The sequence below is a fragment of the Vombatus ursinus genome, unplaced genomic scaffold, assembly GCF_900497805.2.
Source record: "Vombatus ursinus unplaced genomic scaffold, bare-nosed wombat genome assembly UNPS02012082.1, whole genome shotgun sequence".
In the NCBI taxonomy this organism is placed as follows: Eukaryota; Metazoa; Chordata; class Mammalia; order Diprotodontia; family Vombatidae; genus Vombatus; species Vombatus ursinus.
This window is the reverse complement of record NW_020951860.1, coordinates 2,150,343-2,178,020: the sequence shown is the minus strand read 5'-3', so window position 1 is coordinate 2,178,020 and position 27,678 is coordinate 2,150,343. Positions and strand designations below refer to the sequence as shown.

At 39.1% G+C, this 27,678-nt stretch overlaps 1 protein-coding gene across 1 annotated transcript in view; it reads left to right on the top strand.

Annotated features, from left to right (window-relative positions):
• The first annotated feature begins 730 nt into the window (after positions 1 to 730).
• Positions 731 to 27,678, top strand: part of CACNA2D4 (calcium voltage-gated channel auxiliary subunit alpha2delta 4) — a 163,442-nt gene continuing 136,494 nt past the window's right edge. Inside the window, exons 1-9 of the mRNA XM_027857342.1 lie at positions 731 to 942; positions 3,510 to 3,591; positions 6,340 to 6,456; positions 11,658 to 11,717; positions 12,995 to 13,157; positions 18,373 to 18,504; positions 21,849 to 21,909; positions 22,391 to 22,541; positions 25,560 to 25,634. Coding sequence (XP_027713143.1) covers positions 731 to 942; positions 3,510 to 3,591; positions 6,340 to 6,456; positions 11,658 to 11,717; positions 12,995 to 13,157; positions 18,373 to 18,504; positions 21,849 to 21,909; positions 22,391 to 22,541; positions 25,560 to 25,634 — 1,053 coding nt within the window. The remainder of the gene's footprint in view (positions 943 to 3,509; positions 3,592 to 6,339; positions 6,457 to 11,657; positions 11,718 to 12,994; positions 13,158 to 18,372; positions 18,505 to 21,848; positions 21,910 to 22,390; positions 22,542 to 25,559; positions 25,635 to 27,678) is intronic.

The window sequence follows — 27,678 nt, the reverse complement described above, 5'->3', positions numbered from 1 at the left end:
TAAAGACAGAAGCTGAGCCTAGGTTTTCATGACTACCAGGCCAGCTCTCTATCCACCATGCCACAGTCTTTCCAAGAATATAATATTACTTTTAACGCCCATATCAATAATTTTGTACAGGCAATTTTCTTTCCTTTATCCCTACTTCAGAAACATTAGGATCATGGCTCCTCTTGTTTTAGATAAATAATCATGTTTATTGTTCTCCAAGCAAGCTTGGATACTGTCTTGAATCCACAGAGAGGAGACAGGTAGAAATGGCAATCTTGGTTGGAGGAGACTATTTTGCAGAAACAGGACCATGGTTTTTAAGCTAGGCTGTAGGAGGGCTGGTTCTGACCCCTGATTGAAAGAAGAAATCCTGTCTCCTGAAATCAGGGCAATCCTGAGTGATCTCACCCCTCCCCCATCCCTGCTGTTTCTTTGGGGATTAGCGGATTGGAGTGGAGGATTAAGAGGTTTTCGTCATCACCGAGCTTGGCTCACTAACCCCTGCTATTTCCCCTTTCCTACCCTACACACTAACTCTTTGCTTGGCTAGTGCCAGATGAAGACAGGAGAATCTTTACTCTCTCTAAACCATCCTAACCTGTGATTGACTGCTATGAGCTTTGCTGTTTGGGTCACATCTGAGAAGCTCTGAGTCCTTTAGAACCTGCCGGGTGGAGAAGGTGGAATTTGTACACTTAGCATACAAGAGCAGAAAGCGGATAATAGAATGCGGACCTAGATGGGCCCCACAGCTCTCCACTCCTGTCACCCCAACAGGGACACCATGCCTGGGATTCTGAGTTTTTATGCAGACAATGTTTCATCCAGAATTCACTCCCCTCCAAAGCTGGTCACCTGGACCTTCTTGCAGAAGAGGGTGTTTTTTCTTTATTTGCTCATCAGCCTTTTTCTGCCTTTCACCCAGAGCCAAAAGAAGATACCTCTGGAAACGTAAGTGTTCATTTCCCCATCTACAAGTCTTTTTTTCTCTATGTAATCCCAGTTTCAGGATTTATAATTTGTATAAGCTTGGGACAAGCCACTTCTGTTTTTACAGATTCATAGAATCTTAGAGTCAGGAAGGATCTGAGAGTTCCCCTAGTCTATACTTCCTATTCAATGCACAACCTTCTAAATCAATTCTGTCCATATTATCTCAATTCTCTTACATTCTTTCTATTTCTTTGCCTGTGAAATGAGAATTTGTATTAGATGATTTCTAAAAATCCCTGAGATCTATTCCTCTGTCCCCCAAGTCATCTTTGCTCCTCTTCCCCAAACTGTTTTAAAGCTCCCCACCCCATGTTCTATCCTCCCCTTTTCTTCAAAATTTCATCAGTTTTGGGAGTCACAGCTGTAAACATTTGGAATCCTACTCAACAAATGGTATTAGGCATAACTAATCCCCAGGACTAATAGTCCATATTACTATGATACACATCTATCTCATCCTAAGCTCATTTAGAGTGATGTTCAGGAGTAATGGCATCCTTATTAGATAATGAAGGGGAGGGCGTATTGCAACTACAATTACCTGGAGATAGAGGACAGAACCTGAGATTTTACTAGCATAGGGAATCCCTACATGATGAAACCCCTTCTACCTATGTAGGTTGGCCCCTCTTCTGCAATTTATAGTTGTAGATTGTAGAACATGGAGCCAACCAGTAAGAGTCAGAAGTGGGTACTGAGTCTAGGTCTTCCTGTGGCTAACTCTATCACTCAGTGCTGCCTATCTATTTAATATCTATAATCACAGAGCACCTTAAATTATTGGTTAGGCTTGGTTATGGTTAACAGTCCAAAATAAAGTTCTTCTCCTCTCTCTTTTGTCCTTCATGGTATAGAGGTGAGCCTGGATTCTTAAAGTCTACACCAGTTTGTTCTATCTGATGTCCCTCCCCCAGTTTTCCCTTCAGGTAGCAGTACCCTTGCGCTCTCTCACTTCTTCACAAAATCTGCTCTCAGGCAAGGATATAATCAATTATTTTCATTTGAATGAGAATCTCAGGAGTATTTGTATTTAACCTCAGTTGTCCTTTGTTAAGGGAGTGGTAAACCCAATTTGATAGTCAGCCTCTCATGCTTAACTAGAATTCCATCCTTGCACATCAAGCATGACATACATGTCCGGCCCAGTATTTTTAAAGTTCATACTATTATCCTTTGATTACGAACCAGCATGAGTTGGCTGTAGTTCTGGAGAATAGACTAGTTAGTGTTTTGTTGATGCGCAGCTTTTTAAGTCCTACTTCCCAATGACTTTCCCACCCCTCCCCCCTAGCCCAATAGAACCTACCCTACCATCAAAGAAACAAATAAATGCATTGGGCCTGCGACTAAAGGAATTCTTGAGATTTCTTTTAGTCCAAGGCTTCACCTCCTCCCAAAAGTCTTTGGTTGGGTCACTGACCTCCTTTCCTGTGTTCTCCAAAGCTTGCATCATTGCTCTGAATTCAAAGCCTCTTATTGGATATGCTTCAGTGAACATTCTTGCTCAGGTGTGAGTTGTACTATGCTCTCTGAAGTCCCTTCTAGCCCTGAGATTTTGTGACTCTATGACCTGTTCTCTCTAGGTCATGGTTTCATCATCTGTAGAATGAATGCTGAACTAGATTATCTCTGAGGTTCCTTTCAGCTCTAACATTCTACGATTCTACACTGTCCTCTTATTATCCCCATTTCCCTCCTTTTCTCCTTCCCCAGGCCTCCATTCTCATCTCTGAATCCAAAGCCAAACAGAAGAATCACAGTATAATGGAAAGACTGGAATTTTGGCTTGGACACTTTCTAGGTGTATAACTCTGGGCAAGTCACTTAACATCTCAATGTCTGATATAGCCCTCTAAGACTATAAGTTAAAAAAAAAAGTTGGCAATCTCCGAATCACCATCATTGATAGAGTTTCCATATTAGGAATACTCTACTATAGTTGTTGTTGTTCAGTGGTTTCCAATTCTTCGTGACCCCATCTGGCGCTTTCTTGGCAAAGATACTGAATTGGTTTGTTATATCCTTCTCCCGCTCATTTTATAGATGAGGAACTGAGACAAACAGAGTTAAGTGACTCACCCAAGGTCACATAGCTAGAAAATGTCTGAGGCCAGATTTGAGTTCAGGTGTTCCTGATTCGAGGCCCAGTGTTCTATCCACTGTGCCACCTAGCTGCAACAGGAATATTCCACACTGGTATAATCGCAGATTTGATTAAAAAAAAAAAATACTATTTACCTCATAGCATTACCGTGGGGAAGTAAACCTCAAAGCAAAATGAAATGTGAGATATTATTATTATTATTATCATTATCCCCATCAAATAGATGCCACTTGTGTTGTACCTGAATGTTGTAATAGATTGTAACACTTACACCTTGGATATCATTCCCCTCCTGCTTTATATGGGTCTTGTCTGCAGACTATGGCTGAAGTTTTAGTCCCCTTTCCTTGACATGGGCCATTTTTTCAGGGGTGGTAAAGCATATTTATGTGAATGTGAGTATGTCCCTCTTTCCTGGTAGTGTGAAGCTCTGGGCAGATGCATTTGGTGGAGACCTCTATGCCTTGGTGACAAAATACTCTGGATCTCTCCTGCTAAAGAAGGTAACACCGCCCCACACCAATTCATAAGAGAGGGTATGGGGGTATTTGGCGAAGTGGGCTAGAAAGTAAATATGTAAAAAGGGTGAGTGAAAGTTCTTAGGATGAGAAGGCTTGAACCTTCAAGAACATGCTTGAGCCTTTGCCTAGATTTCCCAAATAGCAATCATATGGGACATGAAGGGATGTGGGGTAGCTGGTCAGAGCTACAAAGGCCACAGTGAAATAGAAGCACATGACAGCTAGATGTGTACTGGGCTTAGAGTCAAAAAGATCTGAGTTCAAATCTGGCCTCAACTCATGATGGAAAATGCCAACCACCTCCAGTTCTCAGAGAGAATTGATTAATTCTGAATGCAAAAACCAAAAGCTAGCATTATTTTCAACAGAGAAATCCTAGAAGAAGATTTCTTAACCTGGGGTCTGTGAACTTGTTTGTTTGTTTTTAAAGTATTTTGACAATTGTATTTCAGTATGATTGGTTTCCTTTGTTATCTTATTCTGAGAAAGGATCCCTAAGTTTTACCAGACTACCAAAGTGGTCATGACACAAAAAAGCAAAGGACTCTTGCATTAAAATTTTCTCAATAAAGAAAGGAATAAAGTAAGGATGCCCTCCTTTCTTGTTATTATCTTACATAATTATAGAAATAGCAACAAGAAAAAAGAAACTAAAGGTATAAATGTAGGCAAAAAAAGGAAAAATGCTAATATGATGGTTTACAGAAAACCTTAGCAAGTCAGCAAAGAAACTATGAAAAACCATTAGTAGCTTCAGTTTTACAAAGTCTTTTACAAAAAGATTACAAAATAAATCCCCCAAAATCAATAGTATTTCTATAAAGCAACCAAAGAGAAAATAATAGAAAGAGAAGTATTCAAAATAACTACAAATGCAGAAAATATCTGGAAGTCCTTCTACCAAGGAACTTATTTAGAGACAGTTAAAAAGAAAACAATTTAAATAATTGAATAGTTGGTGTTCATGGTTGGGACTAGCCAGTATTATATAAAAAATTATAATGTTACCTAAATTAATTTCCAGATTTAGTGCCATGCTAAGCTAAAGTCCACTCCAGGTCCAAATCATGAAACTCTAGGACACCGTAGCATTCTAAAGTGCCTTCTGAAATCATTAGAGAAAAATTGAATTATGTTTATTGAGCTTTTATTATTACATATGATGTACAATGTAGAGGGACAGATAGCATAGTATAGTGAATAGAGAGCTGATCACAGAGCCAGGAAAATCTAGGTTCAAACAGGTTTCTGACATATCCTGGCTGTGTAATCTTGGGCAATTAATTACTTAACCCAGTGCTCTAGGCAACTCTCTAAGACTATAAGTTACAAAAAAGGGGGTGATCTACCTCATAGAGAGAGGTTTCTCATTAAGGACTTCCCTATACCAGTGAAATCATGGGTCCAATCCCTGCCCCTGTAATGCAGGGTATTGTGAGAGAGCTTAAAAGATGAGAAGATAATCTTCACCCTCTAGGAGCTTATAACATCATTAAGAGATAAGACTTTTTCATACATAAAATAATTAAAGAATGCTACACAAGGCAGTATTAAATGTTCTGGGCACTAGGGATATTTGTCTCCAGAAGAATCTGCAATTCCATATTCCTAGCACATCAACTCCCTCCATCTGGGCAGTAGATAAATCCTAGAGCACTTCCTGAGGCACAGAGAGGTGAATTGAGTTGCCTAGAGCCACACTGCTAATAAATGAACACAAATCTTCCTGACTCCAAGCTTCTCTAGAATGCCACCTCAAAGAACTAAAGATACAAAGATAAAAAAATGTCCTTGAGGTACATTTAGTCTAATGGGGCCTAATCAATCCAAGCTGAACACAAATGAGTATGATACAAGATAGAATTTGATAAGGGCAAAAGAGAGTTTCTGACAAAGTGCTTTCAAAACTCTGAGACAGGAGAAATAATTTTCGCTTTCTTTTTAAATTCTGGTTCAATCTTTTTAAACATATTTTTTTGTGTTTGAAGTCATAATTGCAATTGAACATAGCCTTAGGAAATGGAGTGATTAAATGCAGAGACAGGCAGGATTCATTAATCTCTGAGGTCTCTTACAGCTCGAAATTTATGATTCTATAATCATTATGTTAAATTCACCTCTGTTCTCAGCTTTCCTGAGGAACTGTTCAAAGGATCAGACCAGAAAAATAGCCCAAACAATTTGGTCATGGCGGACGTGATGTGTGATTTAGGCCTGAAAGGAAGAGACGTGAGAGGAAAGCCTCTTCGAAGTATAAGAGATAGCACTTATATAATTAAGTGCTAAATTTAGGGCTTTGTACTAATGGAGTCTGAGAAATAATTAGGGAGCACATCTAAATCTTAGTCACCAAGGTGGGTGCTCCCAGTTGGATCCTAGACAGCCCCAATTAGGGCAGTCTTCCAACAAAACATAGAATGGTGATGGCTGGGAATAAGCATTTATATATTGCTTGCTATTGTTCCAGGCACTTTGCTAAGTTGTTTTTTGTTTTTTTTTTATAAACCTGCAAACAACCCTGCAAAGTTAGTGCTATTTAACCCCATTTTACGGTCGAGGAAACCAAGGCAAACAATTATTAAGTGACTTGCCCAGGATCCCACAAATAGTAAATGTCTGGATTTGAACTCAAGTTTTCCCGACTTTGGGCCCAACACTCTATCCACTGTGCCACCATCTGCCATAAGAATTCTTGTATCCCAACCATCTTCTTGACTTTCCTCTGGATAGAAGTACAAGGATGTAGAGTCCAGTCTGAAGATTAAGGAAGTGGATGGCTTGGAGCTTGTGAAGAAATTCTCTGAAGAGATGGAAAGCATGCTACGAAGGAAAGTGGAGGCTGTGAAGGTAATGCTTAATAAAATCTGGGTGGAAATCTCTGTTGTCTCCTCTGCCGTCAGCCCCCACCCTCCTCCTCCTCCTCTTGGCCCTTACATGGAACTAATGTTACTGTCTCACATAGAGGACGGGACCTACTTGCATTGCCTTAGTCTTCCCTAGCTTTTTTTTTCTCTCTGCTCTTCTCACAGCCCCGAAAGAGTTACTTAAGGATATGGAAGACAAGGTGACAGCTTCAGGTGCTGTAGGGTTACCCTGGAGTGCCAGCAAGGCTTCCAATGGCATAAGCTCACATTCAGTGCCTATAATGTGCAATAGATGCTGATTGGATAGATGAATGAGTGAATGCAAAGTAACCAAAAATTTGTAAAAAGCTCTCTCTCACCAAAAACTCTTTCCTTTCATAAACTCCCAAGTGTTTGTAGACAGTGGCGGAGGGGAAAAGGTGGCAGAACGCAAGAGCCGTGTTTATGACTTTGTGTTCAAACCAAATCAGTCAAGACACACACAAGAGCTGTAATTTCCCCTGGGCCTCAGAGCATCCAAATGCGCAGTATTCATTTAAGTGTCTCTCTGTGGCCCTGTGCTAGATATTGTACAAACTGAATTACGGGGACATAGCCTCCACCCTCAGGGTGGAGTAAGACAGCGTAAGACAAATAGTACTGACATGGGTAGACAACATACAGACAATAGTGAAATACAGAAGAAACATGGATAACCAATAGGGCATGACTTGGGCCCAACATGGAGGCATTCGGAGAATACGACCTGACAGATAGGCCGAGATATGCTTGGTACATAGTTCTGCACCAAGATCAATGGTGAGATCAATGGAGGAGCAAGCAAATTGTTCTCCCCAGTGTTTTATAATAAGGTCAGCCTCAGGCAAAATCATAAAGCAAACAAAATTTGAAATTCTCTTCTCTGTTTGAGCTCCTACTCCAGTCCTGCTTTCAAAATCTCTCCCAAAGATGTATAATCAGTCACTTACACATTAACCTGAAGTGGAGTCATTGTGTTACTTCTCATAGAGAGGCATTCTGGTATACTGGACAACAAGCTGAAACTGGCAGTAGGCCAGGTTTCAAATCCCGCCTCTGACACTGTTGTGGGAAGTATGTTACTCTGAGTCGGTCACTTAAATGGGGATAATAATAGTACTTACCTCCTAGGATTGTGGTAAAGATAAAACAGATGAAATTTGTAAAGTGCTTTGCAAACCTTAGAGCACTATAAATGCTCTCTATTGTTATTATTAATATTACTAAAATTCTCTAAGTCTTAGGTAATTCTATAAGGCTATTTTGGTGGAGGGAGTTCCCATAAGGATGAAGTCATGGTCCTTGAGATACTAATGTTACTAATCTCAAAGCCATACTTCTAATAGTGAAATGAAGTTTCAATTAGAGGAATTTCAGGAATTAACCAGCAGGTAAGGAAAATGCTTTTATCCAACTGTCAAATCCCTGCATTCATGGGCTATTAGGTAGTATACAGGGGTTCACTCAATATTGTCTCTTTCTCTTAATTCCAAAAGTGAGGGGGCATGGAAATATCCCCCTAGGTTACTAGATAAATGATTAATTACCTCTTGAAATGTTCCAAGCATAACTCCTTATTCCCAATTGACTTTCTCTAAAGTCTGGGCTGTTCTTTCTGAGCCATGGTGTTCCAACAAAAATACGCCATATTTGTCTTTATCTTTCATTTTATTTAATTTTTCAATTACCAAACATTTCCTTCCTCCCTCCACCTCCCTCCTCCTTAAGAAGAGGAAGAAGATCAAAACACTTGCATAAAAAAAATACGTAGTTAAGCCAAACAAATCCCTACATTGGCCATGTCCAAACACATCAGTTTCATTCTGCATTCATCATCTCTGTGTTAGGAAGTGGGTACCATTATCATCAGTCCTCCATGGCTGGTCATTATATTGATGCAAGACTTTCCAGGTTTCTCTGAAACTATTCCTTTTGTCATTTCCTAAAGCAATGTATTCTTATATGATAATTTTAAAATTACTAGCATTTATATAGTGCTTTAAGGTTTACAAAGCCCTTTACATGTGTTATTTCATTTGATCTTCACAACAACCGTATAAGGCAAGTGTTATTATCTCCATTTTACAGATGGAGGAAACTGAAGCTGATAAAGGTTAGGTGACTTAGTCTCACAACTAGTAAGTGTCTAAGGTGAAATTTTTAACTCGTCTTCCTAACTCCTAGCACTCTCTCTATTGAGCCAACAAACTGCCAATTTCCATTTCCCAGGTAATAGGCACCTCCTTGGTTTCTAGTTCATTGCCATCACAGAAAGAGTTACTATAAATATTTTTGTACAAATGGGTCCTTTGACTATTTCTTTGATCTCTTTGAAGTATAGGCTTAGTAGTGGTATTGCTGAGTCAAAGGGTATATACAGTTCAGTAATTTGGGAGGAAATTGCTTTTCAGAATGGCCAAAGCAATTCACAACTCCACCAATAAATGGTGCATTAATGGGCATATTTTCCCATAGGCCCTCCCACAATTGTCATTTTCCCTTTCAGTCATCTTTGCCCATTTGACAGATGTAAAGCAGAACCTCAAAGTTACTTTAATTTGCATTTCTCTAATTAATGGTGATTTGGAGTTTTTTTGATATGACTGTGGATAGCTTGGGTATCTTCCTTTGAGAATTGGCCATTTATATTCTTTAACCATTTGCCACTTGGGGAACGGATCTTATTCTAACAAACTTAAAACAATTCCTTAGATAGCTTGGAAATAACACTTTTATCAATGAAATTTGCTGCAAAGATTTTTTTCCCGATGTTTCCCCTCTAATTTTAACTTCATTGATTTTGTTTCTGCAAAAAATTTTTTCAGTTTTATGTAATCAAAATTGCTCATTTTATCTCATGTGCTTCTCTCCTTCTCTTATTTGATCATGATCTCTTCCACTATTTCTAGATCTGAAAGGTAATTTCTACCTTGTTCCTATAATTTGCTTATGATGTGACTTAAATACCCAAATCATGCCTCCATTTGGAGATAGGTCCACTTCCTTCTGACTTTTTTTCCACTTTTTCCATTGAGATTCCTAACGTTTTGTTCCTCCTCTTTTTCTTTTCTCATTGATATAGTAACTAGCATTTCTAGCATTATGCAGAATAATAAGTAATAATATACATTCTTGCTTTACCTTGATCTAATATTTATTGGAAAGACCATATAATGCTGGTTCCCAATTTTAAAAAGATGTTATGTGTCAGTGGAAAGATCCATTTATTCCTATGATTTCTATTTTTTAAAAAACAGGAATCAATTTCCTGGTTTATCAAAAGCTTTTTCAGCATCTATTGATAAAATCATATGATTTTTGTTATTCTTGTTATTAAAAGGGTATATTATGTTGATACCGTTCCTAATATAGAACTAACCCTGTAATCCTGGCAAAAATACAAACTAATTACTATATAATCTTTGTGATTTGTTGCTATAGTTTCTTTTGCTAATATTTTATTTTAAATGTTTGCATCAATATTCATTAAGGATATTGTGCTGTAGTTTTCTATCTCTGTTTAACTTTCCGTGGTTTAGGTATCAAGGTCATACTTATATCATATAAGAAATTTGGTAGAACTCCTTGTTTTCCTATTTTTTCAAACAATTTGTATAATATTGGAATTATTATTTCAGTGTTTGATAGAATTCACCCGTAAATCCATCTGGTCCAAGGGATTTTTGCAAAGGGAGATCATTTATGGCATGTTCAATTTCTTTTTCTAAGACTGGATTTTTAAATTATCTATTTCTTTTTCTGTTCATCTGAGCATTTTATATTTTTGTAAATATTCATCCATTTTAGTTAAGTTGTAGGCATGTTATTGGAGAAAATAGCTTCTAATCATCTCATTTTTTCTTTTGTTTAAAATTCACCTTTTTCATTTTTGATATTGGTGATTTGATTTTCTTCTTTCCTTTTGTAAATCAAATTAGCTAATAGTTTCTCTCTGTTGTTATTTGTTGCTGTTGTTTTTTAACTACTCCTGGTGTACTAATTCAAAGGGGTTTTGTTTTTAATTTTGTTAATTTCTTCCTCAATTTTCAGGATTTTTATTTTGGTATTTAATTGAGATTTTTAAAATTGTTGATTTTCCTGATTTTTTTTAGTTGCATGCCCAATTATTGATTTGTTCTTTTTCTCTTTTGTTGACAAAAGTATCTAGAGATATAAATTTCCCCCCTAATAACAGCTTTGACTACATCCCCCAAATTTTGGTATATTGTCTCATTATTGTTATTCTCTTTAATGAAATTATCTATTGTTTCTATGATTTGTTCTTTGATCTATCAATTCTTTAGGATGAAGTTATTCAGTCAGCAATTAATTTTTTTTATTTCTTTGTTCGTTTTTTAAGCATTTCTTGTCTCTTCCTCCTCCCCTCCGCCCAACAAACTGAACAATTATAAAGAAAAAGAAAATCCCCATATGTCCAAAGGTAGCTAGGTAGCTCAGAGGATAGAGCACTGGGCCTAGAATCAAGAAGACCTAAGTTCAAGTTTAGCTTCAGACATTTACTATCAGTATGCCCTGGGCAAGTCACTTAACCTCTATTTTCCTCAGTTTATTTAATTATAAAATGGGGATGATAACAGCATCTACCTCCCAGGGTTCGTGTGAGGATAGAATGAGATAATATTTGTAGAGTGTTTGGCACATAGTAAGCATTAAATAGATGTTTATTTCCTTCCTTTCCTTCATCATCCATTGCTGCTAGTTCTGCCTTCTGAATCCAAGCAGAATAAAGCAAATCACTCATTTATAGCAGTCCTTCAAATACTTGAAGACAGCTATCATATCCCCATTAAGTTTACAGGTTAAGCCAACCCTTGAGGTCCTTTATAAATATCCTGGTCCCCTTCCTCTGAACAATGTCCAGCATATCAACATTCTTTTTTAAAACTTTTTTTTAAGGCAATTGGGGTTAAGTGACTTGCCCAGGGTCACACAGCTGGTAAGTACCTGAGGCCAGATTTGGACTCAGGTCCTCCTGACTCCAGGGCTGGTGCTCTATCCACTGCACCACCTAGCTGCCCCATATCAACATCCTTTTTGACTAGTCTACCTGCATGACCAGGTCAGAGGACAATGGGATTATAACTGATTATGTAAGAGTCTGTCTAAATGCCAGGTCTTTATCACCCATGTCTTTGTGTGCCATAGAGACTCGTCGAAGCAGCTGAGGAGGCTGACCTCAACCATGAATACAATGCTTCCCTGGTGGTAAGTCCCCCCGTTTCCAATGCCATTTCTGTAAGAGGCAGATTGAGAGTGTCTGGAGAGCTGCAGGACAGGAACTCCAAACCCTATGTGTTGCTGTGGCCTCACTATCCCCTCTGTGTCCAAAGCTCTGCCGGAGGTGTGGCTAGTGTGACCTTAGGCATCTGCCACGTGTCTGGGCAGCAGGTATAGACATAGAGTGATTTCTAAATATATTTTTGGCAGGGTTTTTCTCTATGAGGTTTTTCCTGAACCCACATTAGCTCCGTTTAAATAATTTTAAAATGTATACCTCCACGTACTTTGACTCTAGGTTAAGAAGATAACTGAGGGATAGGGGGACAAATAGTAGGAATGCCAGGGCTAATTGCTGGGGAGAAAGTCTCAGAAACATCTAAGCTTAACCCTGACTGAGGCTGTAGCCTTCTTACTGGGAGCACTTTGAGTTCCCTCTGATGAGAGTGGCTAGCGCAGGAGTGGGGAACCTGCGGCCTCAAGGCCACACGTGGCCCTCTAGGTCCTCAAGTGCAGCCTGAATTCAGTCAAAAGGCCTCACTTGAGGACCCCGAAGGCCACGTGCGGCTTTGAGGCCGCAGGTTCCCCACCCCTGGTCTAGTGGGGAGAGGTAGGGGAATAAGAAGGTAAAAGGACTGGTGTCTGTGTCACCAGAGAGTTTTCATTAGTGAAGGGTTTATGACCATTGTCCTATCTGAGGCAGAGAGTGCAGGTCATTCCCAAATAGGGTAAGGACTATTTCTTAAAAAGTGAAAAGCAATACCTCTTGTGAACCATGTCACTTGAGGAGAAACTGGCAGTACTGATGTACTCTTTATCTTTGTCTGTTTATCTCTCTATGAAAATGTGTCTGACTCTGTCTCTGTCTCTATCTCTGTCTCTGGCTATGTCTACATATATTAAGCAAAGTGGAAAATTGAGATCATCTAGGTGATCCAAGCCAAAACCCTTTCCTACTTGCTCATCTTCCTTTCTGTGCCTACCCCTCCTTCAAATAATTGCATTTGTTACAATCCTGAGTATTTTAAAATAAATAAAAAATGAAATAAATATAAATATGACATAAACAAAATTTGGCCATTAATCATCTGGCCTGAATTGTCCACTTCATTTTGTATATGTGGACATAGCCTCAGTTTGTCTGTCCATCTTTTCATCTTTGAATCCTCTGATCTAGGTCATTTCCCTCCCTTTCTCTCTTTCACACTGTGCATTTCCATCTATGTATGGTCCATCTCTGTCTCTCTCATTTCCCTATTCTCTAGTTTAACTATTACAACTCAGTCCTCATCAATGAAAAAGACGAGAATGGAGATTATGTGGAACTTGGGGATGAATTTATTCTGGATCTCAATGAACACTTCAACAACCTGTGGGTGAATACATCCATCAGTAATGTGCAGCTGCCCACCAATGTCTACAACAAAGGTAGCCTGAATTAATTAATTAATTAATGAGTAATTGCCTGAATTAATTGATGCAAAGTTTGCAAATTTTTGTGAAAAATCTCTCTTCTCCAGTTCTCTTCACTAAAATTCCTCTCATGAAACTAAGCTATTTTTGCTATTTTTTAACAGATGGGTCCTCTTAATAGTAAGTCACCAGAAATTATAGAAATGTTATTCTTAAGGAGTCTGAGCTTATTGTTTGATATAAATTATACAGTGAAATGGAAGAAACTGCAACACATCACTGCTAGTTGTAAGAATTTAGCATCTACCAGATACCTGGAAAGACATGCTCAGGTGTCTACAATTAGACACTAGAAGCTGTCTATTCTTCATAAACTAATAGATAATGAAGCCCTATACTGCAAATACAAACCCCAAAATATACTGCTACTGGAGCATCATTATAGACAGAGCTGCTGCCTACTCAGACATAACATTGAGCTATAAAAATAGAGAACATTTTAAAAAATTAATTATTTATTTTTAGTTTTCAACATTCCCTTCCACAAGATTTGAGTTCCAAATTTTCTCCCTATCTCTCCCCTCCCCCCACTCCAAGACAGCATGCATCCTAAATACTCCTTTCCCCAATCTGCCCTCCCTTCTATCACCCCACCCCCTTCTCTTATCCCCTTCCTCTCCTATTTTCCTGTAGGGCAGGATAGATTTCTATACTCCTTTGCCTGTATATCTTATTTCCCAGTTGCATGTAAAAATAGTTTTCAATATTCATTTTTAAAGCTTTGAGTTTCAAACTCTCTCCCTTCCTCCCTTCCCACCCACCCACCCTCATTGAGAAGGCAAGCAATTTGAAATAGCTTATACATGTGTAGTCATGCAAAACACTTCCACAATAGTCAGGTTGTGAAAGATTAACTATATTTCCCTCCATCCTATCCCACGCCCCATTTTTTTCTATTCTCTCCTTTGACGCTGTCCCTCATCAAGAGTGTTTACTTCTGATTACCTCCTCCCCCAATTTGCCCTCACTTTTATCATCCCCCATCTCTTATCCCCTTCCCCCCTATTTTTCCTGTAGGGTAAGATAGATTTCCATACCCAATTGAGTGTGTATGTTATTCCCTCCTTAAGCCAAATCCAATGAGAGTAAGATTCACTCATTCCCTCTCACCTCCTCCCTCTTCCCCTTCATTGTAAAAAGCTTTTTTTAACATCTTTTATGTGAGATAATTTAACCCATTCTATCTCTCTCTTTCTCCTTCTCCCAGTACAATCTTCTTTTGCTCCTTGATTTTATTTTTTAGATATCATCCCTTCATAGTCAACTCACCCTGTGCCCTCTATCTATCTATACATATATATGTATATATATATATATATATATGTTCCCTCCCACCACCCTAATACTGAGAAAGGTTTCATGAATTACAAATATCATCTTTCCATGCAGGAATGTAAACAGTTCAATTTTAATAAGTCCCTTATGATTTCTCTTTCCTGTTTACCTTTCCATGCTTCTCTTTGGTCTTGTATTTGAAAGTCAAATTTTCTATTCAGCTCTGGTCTTTTCATCAAGAATGCTTGAAAGTCCTCTATTTCATTGAATCTCCATTTTTCCCCTTAAGGATTACACTCAGTTTTGCTGGGTAGGTGATTCTTGGTTTTAATACTAGCTCCTTTGACCTCTAGAATATTAAATTCCAAGTCCTCCAATCCCTTAATGTAGAAGCTGCTAAATCTTGGATTATGCTGATTGTGTTTCCACAATACTTGAATTGTTTCTTTCTGTCTGCTTGCAGTATTTTCTCCTTGACCTGGGAACTCTGGAATTTGGCTACAATATTCCTAGGAATTTTCCTTTGGGGATATCTTTCAGGAGGTGAATAATGGATTCTTTCCATTTCTATTTTACCTCTGGTTGTAGAATATCAGGGCAGTTTTTCCTTGATAATTTCCTGAAAGATGATGTCTAGGCTCTTTTTTTGATCATGGCTTTCAGATAGTCTAGTAATTTTTAAATTGTCTCTCCTGGATCTATTTTCCAGGTCACTTGTTTTTCCAATAAGATATTTCACATTGTCTTCTATTTTTTCATTCTTTTGGTTTTGTTTTTTAGTTTCTTGATTTCTCATAAAGTCATTAGCTTCCATTTGCTCCATTCTAATTTTTAAGGAAGTATTTTCTTCAGTGAGCTTTTGGACTTCCTTTTCCATCTGGCTAATTCTGCTTTTTAGGGCATTCTTCTCCTCGTCGGTTTTTTGGACCTCTTTTTCCATTTGGGTTAGGCTATTTTTTAAGGTGTTATTTTTTTCAGTGTTTTTTTGGGGTCTCCTTTAGCAAACTGTTGACTTGTTTTTCATTATTTTCTTGCATCACTCTTATTTCTCCTCCCAATTTTTCCTCTATTTCTGTTACTTGCTTTTCAAAATCCTTTTTGAGCTTTTCTGTGGTCTGAGACCAATTAATATTTTTCATAGAGGCCTTGGATTTAAGAGCTTTGACTTTGTTGTCTTCCTCTGGTTATATATATATATATATATATATATATTTGATCTTCTTTGTCACCAAAGTAAGATTCTATAGTCTGAGTTTTTGTGCTGTTTGCTCATGTTCACAGCCAATTACTTGACTTTTTAACTCTTTATTAAAGTAAGGTTCTGCTTCCAGTGTGGAGGGTATACTGTCCCAACCTTCACAGGTTTTGTGCAGCTGTTTTCAGAGATACTTCTAGGGACCTGTAAATTTTCAGTTTTTCCAAGGTAGTATGATCAAAGGAGAGGTGTTTACTCCTTTCCTGGCCTTTGCTGTGGTCTATGAGTGACCATAAACACTCTTTTCTACCTTGTAACTGTGAGGAGGATTCCCTCTCCACCGCTGCCACAAGCTCAGCCACACCAGTGCTCCTCCTCACCCTGGGACTGTGACCCAGACCCAAGCATGGGCAAAGCAAGAGAATCCTGCCTCAGTGCTAGCAAAGAGATCCCTGCAATTCCCCTCTGATCAGCTGCTCTATCCCCCCACCATCTGTGGGCTCAGAGCTCCAGAAGCAGCTGCTGCCCCTGTGGCCACCACCTGGGACTGCACTAGGGCTGTGCTCCTCTCTCACCCAGGTCTGACAGACCTTTCCCACAGATCTTCTAAGTTGTCTTTGGTGTTCATGGGTTGAGAAGTCTGGAAACCACCATAGCTGTCTGTGATTCAGTCTCCTGAGGCCTGCTGTGGGTTTGGTGTGGCCCCATCTTTGCCTATGTGGCCCACACTGAACTGCACTCCTCTCCCAGCCCAGTACAACAAACCCTTCCTATCAACCACCCAGGTTTTCTTGGGCTGGAAATTTGTTTCACTCTGTCTTTTTGTGGGGTCTACTGCTCTAGAATTTGTTTAGAGCCATTTTTACAGGTATGTGGAGGGGTTTGGGGGAGAGCTCAAGCAAGTCACTCAGCCATCTTGGCTCTGCCTCAGTAGAGAACATTTTTAACAGATGTTGCCATAACAAATACTCACCATTTCTAAACTATGTGGAATTTAAATCCTGCAAAATATAGAGACCTAGAAGAAAAATAAAAATCTCATGGAATTGTGACAATATGCATGTCATCTCTATCATCCTCTTTGCTACTGGAATTGTGCTTTCAGCAAGTCTCCAGAAGATGAACTTATATCATAATACTCTTATACAATTACCAAAATAGTCATTTTATCCTCCAGTTCAATGGTCCACAGATCATTAAATATAAAAGAGTAATAGCAAGAGAATGCCTTTTCAACAGACTCTTTCTATCTGAAATCCATCAAAAAGTGGGTACAAAATAATATCATCATAATAGCTCACATTTATATAGCACTTTAAAGGTTTGCAAATCTCTGAATTTATGGGGCATCTAGGTGGCACAGTGGATAGAGCACTGGCCCTGGAGTCAGGTGGACCTGTAGTTCAAATCCAACCTCAGACACTTACTAGCTGTGTGACCTTGGGCAAGTCACTTAACCTTGTTTGCTTCAATTTCCTCATCTCTACAATGAGCTGAAAATGGCAAACCACTCTGATACATTTGCCAAGAAAACCCCAAATGGGGTCATGAAGGGTCAGACATGACTAAACAATAACAAACTTACATAATTTCATTATCTCCCTACCTCACCCCCACATTGATTTAGAAAAATAAAAATAAAAATAAAAACTTGTCCCATTTTCCTAAGATAGATTTGGAATATAAACAGGTGTTTTCCTATGTTAAGACTAGGATTAGAAATGAGCTTTCTCTTTTATTCTTCCTACCTTGAATCTGGATTACTCTATGTTTGACCAGGCTGAGATAACTCTCTTCATCTTTTGATTAAGTGAGTAAGAGTAAGACTTTCTGAGTTTGGATGTCCCAAAAAATCAGCTCTGAGGGAGGAAAGCAAATCCTTCAAGAACAGTTACTAATCTTTCCTTTTTCCACTCAGAAAATCCTCTCACCACTTTCAAGGAGCAGCCACTGTAGAACCATAGAATCTCAGCTATGTACCTAAACATGAACCCCCTTTATCCCTTTCCAGAACAGTGGTCTGCTTGAGGACATCCGAGGAGGGAAACCACTGCCTCTCAAGGAAGCCCCATTCCACTTTTGGACGGCTCTAATATTAGGAAGATTTTCCTGACATCAAAAGCCTATATTTGACTCTTTTCAATTTCAACCCATTGTTCTTGGATCTGGGACCAAAGAGAATACAATCTAATTCTCCCTCCCCATGACAACCCTTCAGATACTGTAAGACAACTGCTATGTCTTCCCCTCTCCCTAAGTCTTCTGTTCTATAGGTTAAATATCCCCAGTTTCTACATCTGGTCTGCATATGCTGATATAAACACTATTCCTATGCTGCTACCCTCCTCTGGGCCCTCTTCAGCATTCTTTCCTAATCCATGGTGTCCAGAAATGAACATAGCCCTCTAGAAGTAATCAAAACAAGGCAGAGCATAGCTTGACAGGGGTCAAGTGTTCTTCCAGGGCTCTGGGCTAAATGTGTTTAGAGGAAATGGTTCTGTGTTCTTTTCCAGCACAGGAATTATTTCATTTTTTGTTTTCTATCTCTGATACCTAACATAGTACCTAGCAAATAATAGTCACTGAGTACTTGTTCATTGATTGATTGATTAATCACATGTGCTTAATTAACCTATGTCCAATCTGATCCCTAAAGTGTATCCTGGGATCACATTGCTCCATCTCTACCTTGACTCTCAGATCCAAATATTTTGAATGGAGTCTACATGTCAGAAGCCTTAAACCCTGTTTTTGTGGAGAATTTCCAAAGAGATCCAACACTGACGTGGCAGTATTTTGGTAGCTCCTCTGGATTCTTCAGGCTCTATCCAGGTATGAAAATGGTGAGGCAGGGAGAGGATGTGGAAATGTGCTTTCTAAATCTATGCTTCTCTGGGGAGATTCTGTTCTGAGGTCATGGGACATCCAGTTTGAAATGTCCACCAAGCAGTTGGTGATGTGAGAATGTACCTCAGGACAGGTTAGGGCTGAGTATATAGATTTGCACAGAGGTAAAAACAATTCATAGAAGCTGATGAGGTCTCTAAAGAGCATAGAGAAAGAAGAGAAGACCCAAGATAGAGCCTTGGGGTCCACCCACAGTTAGGAGGTAGATTGTAATTATAATCCAACAAAGGATTCTGAGAAGGGACAGTCAGACATCTAAAAGAAGATGAAAAAAGAGATCCGCTAATGTAGTACAGTACTGGGTCTGAAGTTACAGGACTTTAATCCAACCCCTAGCCTTGCCATTTGCTAACTGTGTGACTTTGCACAAGTCATTTCACTTTTTACTCATTTGTAAAATAAGAGGGTTGGACTACATGATTGCTAAGGTCTATTCCTCTATGTGTGTCAGGAAAACAGAAGAGAGGCTGTCCAGGAGGAAAAAAATGATCAATGGTGTCAAATGCTGCAAAGAGGTTAACAAGAATGAAGATTGAGAAAAAACCATTAGATCTAGCAATTAAATCATTGGTGACCTTGGAAAGAGCAATCATAACCAAGTTGAACTTATGGTCAGCTAAAACCCCAAAGTTTTTTTCCACATAGACTACTGTTAAATTAGTTGTCCCTCATGTTTTATTTGTTTAAATTTTTAACCTTAATTGTATTTATTTCTTAGAGAAAGAGAGAGAGAAGCAGTACAGTATAATGGATTTTTTGTTGTTCAGTTTTTGTTGCTGTTCAGTCACGTCCAACTCTTCATGACATTATTTGGGGTTTTCTTGGCAAAGATACTGGAGTGGTTTACCATTTCCTTCTCTAGTTCATTTTACAGATGAGGAAACTGAGGCAAACAGGGTTAAGTGACTTGCCCAGGGTCACACAGGTAGCAGGTGTCTGAGGCCAGATTTAAACTCAGGAAAATGAGTCTTCTTGACTTCAGGCCCAGCACTCTATCCACTGTACCACCTAGCTGTCCCAATGTAGTGGATAGCTAGCCTCAGAGTGAGGAAGATCTGTGTTCAAGTCCTGCTTTAGACATATACTGGCTATGTGACTCACCCTGACTTCTCAATGTCCCCAGGCAACTCTTAAAAACTGTCAACTGCTGAAACAATATGCATTAGTAGAAAAAAAAATTCCTCGCCAAAAGCTCCCTACACTGGTAAAATCACAGGTCCCATACCAAAAAAATTGAGGCCCATCATTTTTAGCACACTAGCATCATTTTGGGAAAATGTTGCTCCAATTTTAAAAAAAAAGAATAGAATAGAGTGTCTGAACTAGTGAGTTTGACTTTAATTTCTAGAGGAACATATTCTTAAAGGGATGCTTAATGAATATATAGAGAAGGCAACATAGAAAGACTTATGGCTCCAAGAACAAACCATGCTATTACTAGACTGGTAGATTAAGTTAATGCTGCATAATTTACCTAGATTGTAATAATACATTCACTAAAGCATCTCATATTCTTCTCATGGAAAAAAATGAAAAATGTCTACTAGATGATAGAATAGTGGTAAAGCTTCAGAACTGATTGAAAGGCAAGACTTATGGTTCAGTGGCAACCTGGAAGGAGGTCTCCTATGGAACTCCCCAGAGATCTCTGCTTGCGCCTGTGATGTTCTACATTTCTGTCATTGTCTTGGAAAATGCATAGATGGTGAATATAGATTGAGGCAGCATTAGGTACTATACAGAAATTAAGTATAAATCCTGGGTCGAGGCAACGTGATGAATACATCATTACTCCACAACACTATCAAGATTTAATTCACCAGTTTCCAGGATAGTAACTCCTGAAGAGTTAGAACTCCAATTCAGTGTGGGTGACACAGCAAAAAGTTGGAAGAACTAAAGTTGACTTTTGGATACCATCTCTCTATGAAGTCTTTATAAAATTTTGCCTGTTGTCAGTCAAAATTTCTGTTTTTATTATACATCTATTACTTTGAGTAACTTGTGAGCTTCATGTGTTTTTTGTTTCTATTCTGTAAATTTATAAGTAAACTCTTATTTATAAAAAAAGAAAATGCATAGATGGGATATTTATCAGATTTTCAGAAACTACAGAGATAGGAGGGAAAGATATGACATTGGATGATAGAGTTAAGATCCAAAAAGGTCTTGACAGGCTAAGATATTGGGACAAATTTTAATAAGGTGAAATTTACTAGAAATAAATGCAAAGTCTTACAACTGGGTTCAAAAAATCAATTTCAAAACAGTAAAACAAAAGGGGCATGGCTACATAAAAGTTCATTTGAAAAAGATAGAGGGGGTACTAAAGAACTACAAGCTCATTATGAATCAACAGACTGATATAGCATCCAAAAGTTAATTTGATCTTGGGTTAGAACGGTGATAGTCCCACAGTGCCCAGATCATATCTGGAATATTGTGATCAGCTTTGAATACCACATTTTAAGAAGGAGGGCAATCAAGATGGTAAAGAATCTTGAGCTGGTATCATATGAAAGAATGGGGTGTTTAGCTTGGAAAAGAGAAGACTTGGGGAACATGATAGTTGCCTTCAAGTATTGGAAGAACTATCATGTGAAAGAAAAATTAGACTGGTTTTATTTTGCTCCAGAAGGAAGGAATAGGAACAAAAGGTAGAAGGTAAAAAATAAGCAAATTTAAACGTGATGTAAGGAAACATTTTCTAACAATTAGAGCTGTTCACCAGTGGAATGAGCTGCCTCTAGAAGTGGTGGGTTCACCCCCATTGAAGTTGTTCATGCAAAGGCTGGATGGCCACTTATCAGATATATCATCATATAAATTCCTTTTATATATGAGTTGTACTAGACAGCCATTGAGGTCCCTTCCAACTTTTAAATCCTGTGATTATGTGAGTTCGTCCTAACTTCATATTTGGAATCTGCCTGTGAGTTGAATAGAGATAAGGGCCCTGGCTCCCAAATTTTGGGGGTCCCCTTTTCTAATTCTCTGCTTATTATGTGGCAGGCCATGCAGGATTCTGTGTCTGGTGGTTGGGAGAGGAAGAAGTCAGCAGTGAAGGAAGAAGTCTTCCTTTTCTCTTCTTCATTGTCACTCTCCACAGGGCTACCACCTGTGGACCATTATCATTCAATGGCTCTGTTCTTAAATGAGTTTGACAATTGTAATAAAAGAGATCATGGATATGAATGTCATTATATGAGCTATGGTTCTGAGTCTGCTTCCTTGAGCAGATGAAACAGTCCCAGTTCTCTTCTCTCCAGGTATAAAGTGGACCCCTGATGAAAGTGGAGTCATTACCTTCGATTGCCGGAACCGAGGATGGTAAGAGAGCTTGTTCCCTGAGAGAGGTCTCTATCCTCCTTCTAACTTTTCCCTGATTGTCTTGGGGCTTTAATTTCCTCCTTGGTCAGCCAATCAAAAAGTATTTATTAAGCAACTACTGTCAACTGTGCTCAGGGACTCAAAGAAAAAGCAACATTCATGGTCCCTGCTCTTAAGGAGCTTATATTTGAATGGCGTCTCAGCTGGGAAAGAAGAAAGGGAGGCAGAGTTCCTGTCCAACTGCCTCCTTCACCTTTCACCAATGAGATTATTCTTGCTGTAGCCTCTCCTCACTCACATGGTTTGGTGTCAACCCAAAATCTCCACTTACACTGTCTACCTCTCGGAATCTTCCCTAGCCGGACCCTGAATCACCCCGCCACATGGCTCACTTCTTCCCCCTTTTTTTGGTGCCTTGTGGTGAGGCTATCGGATTCAGGCTCAAAGGAACAGACAGGATTCTTTTGCCTTCTTTCCAAAGGTACATCCAAGCTGCCACTTCTCCCAAGGATATTGTGATTCTGGTGGATGTGAGTGGTAGTATGAAGGGGCTGCAGATAGCCATCGCCAAGCATACCATCTCTACTATCTTGGACACCCTGGGGGAGAATGACTTTGTCAATATCATAGCGGTGACTATATCCTCCTATTCTAGAATAACTCTCACCCAGTGACCCTAGAACAGTCCCGTTCTACATGCTCTAGAATGATATCTAGGCCATGTGTGAATCTAGCATGTTTCCTGACACCCTCTACAATAGACCTTAGCGCACTGTCAGTTTCCTATCCTTTGTGCTCTAGAGTGACTTGCTACATTCCTGATTTAGAATGATTCTTGACTCTCATCTTTAAAACGATTTCCATCCTACCCCTATTTTCTTTACCATTTATCTATACTCACCATCCTGGAATAAGGAGCATATAGAAGGCAAAAACTCAAAGATGTCTGTATTCTAGAACTTCCCAGTGATCTCATGACTGAGGACCTTCATTCACAGAGAGAGAAAAAAAGGAAATGAAGGGAGGAGGAATTACTGAGAAGCTGTGATAAGTGTGCAAAGGAATGGGGAGAGGGACCGGGACCTAGGTGAGGCATGCGTGTAGATGGCCATCCCTTTAACAGAGGTCACTGGAAGGCCTTACCACACCAGCTAGCCACTATGTCTAAAAGTACCAAGATTATCCTTTGAGAAAGAGCAGTGTCCTGATGAAACACAAATATATTGCCTAGAAGTGACAAGACATTAACTCATTAATACCATTGTTCATCATTACTTATATCAGCAAGAGGAAGCAGGGATAAACAGTGGGAGTGGGAGTGAAAATATTTGGAGAGGGGGGTTCTATGAAAGGAAGTCAGCCCCAGGTAGGACACTACTAGGAAGCTCAGGAGCTTCATGTCCCACCTTCTTCAAAGGGCAATAGTGAACAGGGCAGCTAGGTGGTGCAATGGATAGAGAACTGGCCTTGGAGTCAGGAGGACCTGAGTTCAAATCCAGCCTCAGACATTTACTAGCAGTGTGACTCTGGGCAAGTTACAAGTCACTTAACTCCAATGGCCTTAAAATAAAAAAAAGGAGGGGCAATAGTGAAGAAAGCACTCTTTTGACTCACTAAATACCCTGCATTTCTGTAATACTAATAATGGGTATTATTAGGGTTAGTTGGATACTAATAGCTAAGTACTAATTAGAGAGATGCTAATAATAGTTATTATTATTAATATAATAATATAATAATATTATTATTAATATAATAATAAACATTGGGTATTTAGTGAGGGAGGAATGTGCCAAAATCAAATCTTGCTGACTTCAAAATCTTTCTACTGGTCAGCCCTATATTAGCATGAAAGATTGACAGGATAGAACATGGATAGACCCTCCAGTTCTATTATATTCTCCTCAGATCTCACCTTTTCCAGCCTCCTATCATTCTTAAGTCCTAACTCTCATGCCCATATTGTATCCCTACTTCTGTGAATGTAGTAGTAATGGAAGGGATACACTCAGCAGGTTTCTGCCATTCACTGGGAATAAATGAACATATTCTTCCTATCAAAGAGATTTAACCAGTCTCCCCTTGCCCCCACCCCTAGCCTTTTTCTACATGGAAGAGAATCACATTATTAATATTCATATATTAATTCACAATATTCATATTATCCTTGCTGATGCCAGTCAAAATCAATGCTGTCCCATTGTACTATATCAGGATATCTCCCCTTTTCTGACTTAGACCAAAAGTAGATTAAAAATACCAAAATAGCTCCAAGCACTTAACTTTTTATTGCATAAGAAGAAGTCAATTCACATTCTTTTCCCTAGTTGATAAACAAAATATATTTTCCAAGCCTGTAACAGTGAGAAAAAGGACAGATTGAGGACCAGGGAAGAAGGGGATGAGAAGCCATCTCCCCTCTATCCCAGGGCCACTTTAGCCAATTGAAGCAGCATCTCCAGCCTTTGAGGAATAACAAGTCAGAATACTAAGGGAGATATGTCTGAAGGTTCTGTCCTCAAGACTAGGCAGAAGCAGAAATAGGGAGGTCACATGCTGCTGACTACACCTTAGCCCACTTAGTTATAATATTGCACATAAAATGCTTTGAGGTTATGGCGTATGGTGGAAAGAGTTCTGGATTTGAAGTCAGAGGACTGGAGTTTGTAACCAAGTACAGCTACTTATTATTGGTGTGGCTTTAGGCTAATTTCTAGTCTTAGTTTCCACATCTGAAAAATGAGGGAATTGGACTAGATCAGAGGCATCAAACATGAGGGCAAGATAGAAGCAAAACCAGATTAAAATGTAGTTGGGATATATTTGGATAGATAAGATAGTTAAAATGCAAGAGAACATAGATAATGTAAATGTATAGTTTTCTAAGTAAATACATGACTCAAGGATCCCTATGTATGGTTTAGTGGCCCCGTCTCTATTTGAGTTTAATACCACTGGACTAGATGACCCCCAAAGTCTCCCCTAGCTCTTAATATATGATGCTAAGTGATTGCTAATTGAAGGGCACTTTTCCATTAATGTTAAATGCTACTTAAGTAATTTGCTTGTTTATTTTCCCTTTCAGTCCCGCTATGTGATTTCATTAGCGTAGAAAATTTTCTCCATTGTTTATTAAGAAGTCATCTACAATTTATAGTCTTAGAGGGTTTCCAGGAACACTGAGAGGTTAAATAATTTGCCCATCACAAAACGACCAAGTAAGGATTTGAACTTGGGTCTGATTCCAAAGTCAGTCATCTATTTACAATATATACAATGACTCTCACAACACTATATATACAATTTATTATATACAATGACTCTCAGGTCATTGCAATGAAGACCAAGTGAATTTGCTCAGCAGGAGTTATTTTTTTCACTTCTTTCAAGGCAGAACAACAATATTAGGACAAATTTCTATGATGTTGGAAGGTTTGACACAGAATGATTAGGTCTCACATGTGCTGTCCTAGCCAAGTTTGCCAAGAGTAAGTTACTCCTCCTGACCATGGCACAAGAGTCCCCACGCTACTTGGATGAGTCTGACCCTACAGGCTGCTTGCCTAAGCTTCACTGGAGGTTGACTATCTAAACTGACCCTGTTTCATTCTCTCCCTCTTCCCTACAATGTTCCCTCCTACTGGCTACAGTACAATGATTATGTTCATTATGTGGAACCTTGTTTTAAAGGGATTCTCGTTCAGGCTGACAGAGACAATCGAGAGGTGAGTATTGTGGGTAAAATTGTCGGTGCCATAACAAACCAGAACCAGTACCAGAACCCAACATCCAAACCCGATACCAAGAGTTTGGGAAACAACAAGGGCTTGTTGAGTTTGCCGTCGAGGAAACCCCACCCGTCCACACAGAGGCTTTCCGAAGGAGCAAAAGAACTAAGCTCATACAGGTTTCAATTTAGGCAAGAGGTGAATTGAGTATGGGGCGCTTTAGAATTGGACAGGGCTGTTTCTGGGGTAGGAACAGGGGACGTGGTCCTCTTGCGCTGGGCTCTTCTTCAGATCAGCTATTTCTTATAACTCCACCCTAATAGATAGGACTGTCATTGCTGTTTCAGCACTAAGAAAGGTAGCAGGCAGGGGAGGGGTTGCAATACAAAAAAAGAGGGGCAAGACAGTGGAACTGCTGACAAAATGGAGGTGTTGTAGCTTTCTCGGTTACCCATGGCGTCCACACTGGGACAAATAGTTTCTCCTCGGTGCTGGATTAGTGTTGCATTCTCTCTTGAACTTGTATTTATTCTTACATGATGAAAGGATGCACAGCTCTATGTAAATATATGCAGCACTGTTCTTTGGCAGACTAACTGCCCGTTTACCCAGAGCAAATAGCAAATACTTCTTCAGGAGAGAAGAACAGAAGACTAATTTCACTCAGTCAGTTCTTAATCAGAATAATTAGTCAATTTGTAAGAATACTGGTTGACCTACTAGATTGTAAAGTCTGTGAAGGCAGGGGGAGTCTTGTTTAATCTTATATCTCCCCCAGTTGTATTCCCAAAGTGGTGAAATGAGAGCACAAGCCCTAGCAGGGCCCCTAAGCTTCCAGAAAGGCTCTGAGCATGGGCGCAGAGACAGATTCTGTTGTTCCAGGACCTCACACCCTGCGTAATGAATTTTTTGGTCTCCGCAGCTCAAGAAGACCATCTTCGAGGCCTAGAAGGTCTGTGCACTCTCTGTATGGGGGTAGAAGGGGAGAGAAAGCACCCACACATCCCATGAAATTATAGATATTTTGAGGATCTGTGCATAGAGAGTAGAGGTGGAGGAAGCATCCACACTCCCTATGAAATGAGACTTATTCTGAAATGTCCAGCAGAGTACTCTGCATATAGTAAGCATCTATTCAATATTTGTTAAAGACCTCAGTGAACTCAGGGGCTGATTATCCAGCTTGTGGATTAACTAGGTAGCCCTTATTCCTCACTCCCCCACTTCTCCTCCTGTCATTCTCTCTCCTGCTCTGGGTCTTTGACCCATTTCAGTTCTGTTGGGGTAGGGTCAAAAAATAAACAATTAAAATGCAAAGAGAAGTATATTCTACTTAATCCCATTTCTGCCATCTCAGTGTAACCTCGGCCAAGTCTCTGGCCGTTGATAAAATGAAGAGTTTGGACTAGATGGTAATTTATGGTTTCTTCCACCTCTCAAGATCCTACGAATCTCTAAATAAGGGCACCTAAGGGTAAGAGAGAGGAGGAAAAATTATAACCAATTAATTTGGGCCCTTGAGAGAAGCTCTTTAAAATATTAGTTGAAGGTAAAGAGATGAATTGTCTATTCTTCTTGGAAAAAGGGTGGGAGGGATTGTAGATGCTGAATGTTGCATACTCTGTCAGATATAGTCTCTGTGTCATTTTTACTTATTTGTTCTTTGTGGCAAGAGAAGGTTATGGTGGTAAGAAAAAGGAAAATGTCTGTGGTAAAAAAAATGCATAAACCAAACTTTTAAAAAAAGAAATTAAGTACAATTTTGAACATCACATATCCGATTATCAGTGACCATACAGGATTTAAACTTAACTTTGTTTTGCCCCTTTTTGGAGGCAGAATGAACTAGTAAAAATATATGTGTCTATGGGTGTATGTGTGTATGTATGTATATGTATATGTATGGGTAGGTGTGTACATATGCATGTACATTTATATTTGTATGTTTATGTGTATATGTGTATGCATATATACACATACATGTATGTGTGTATATATACATGTGTGTATATATTTTGTGTATGTGTATATATATGTATAT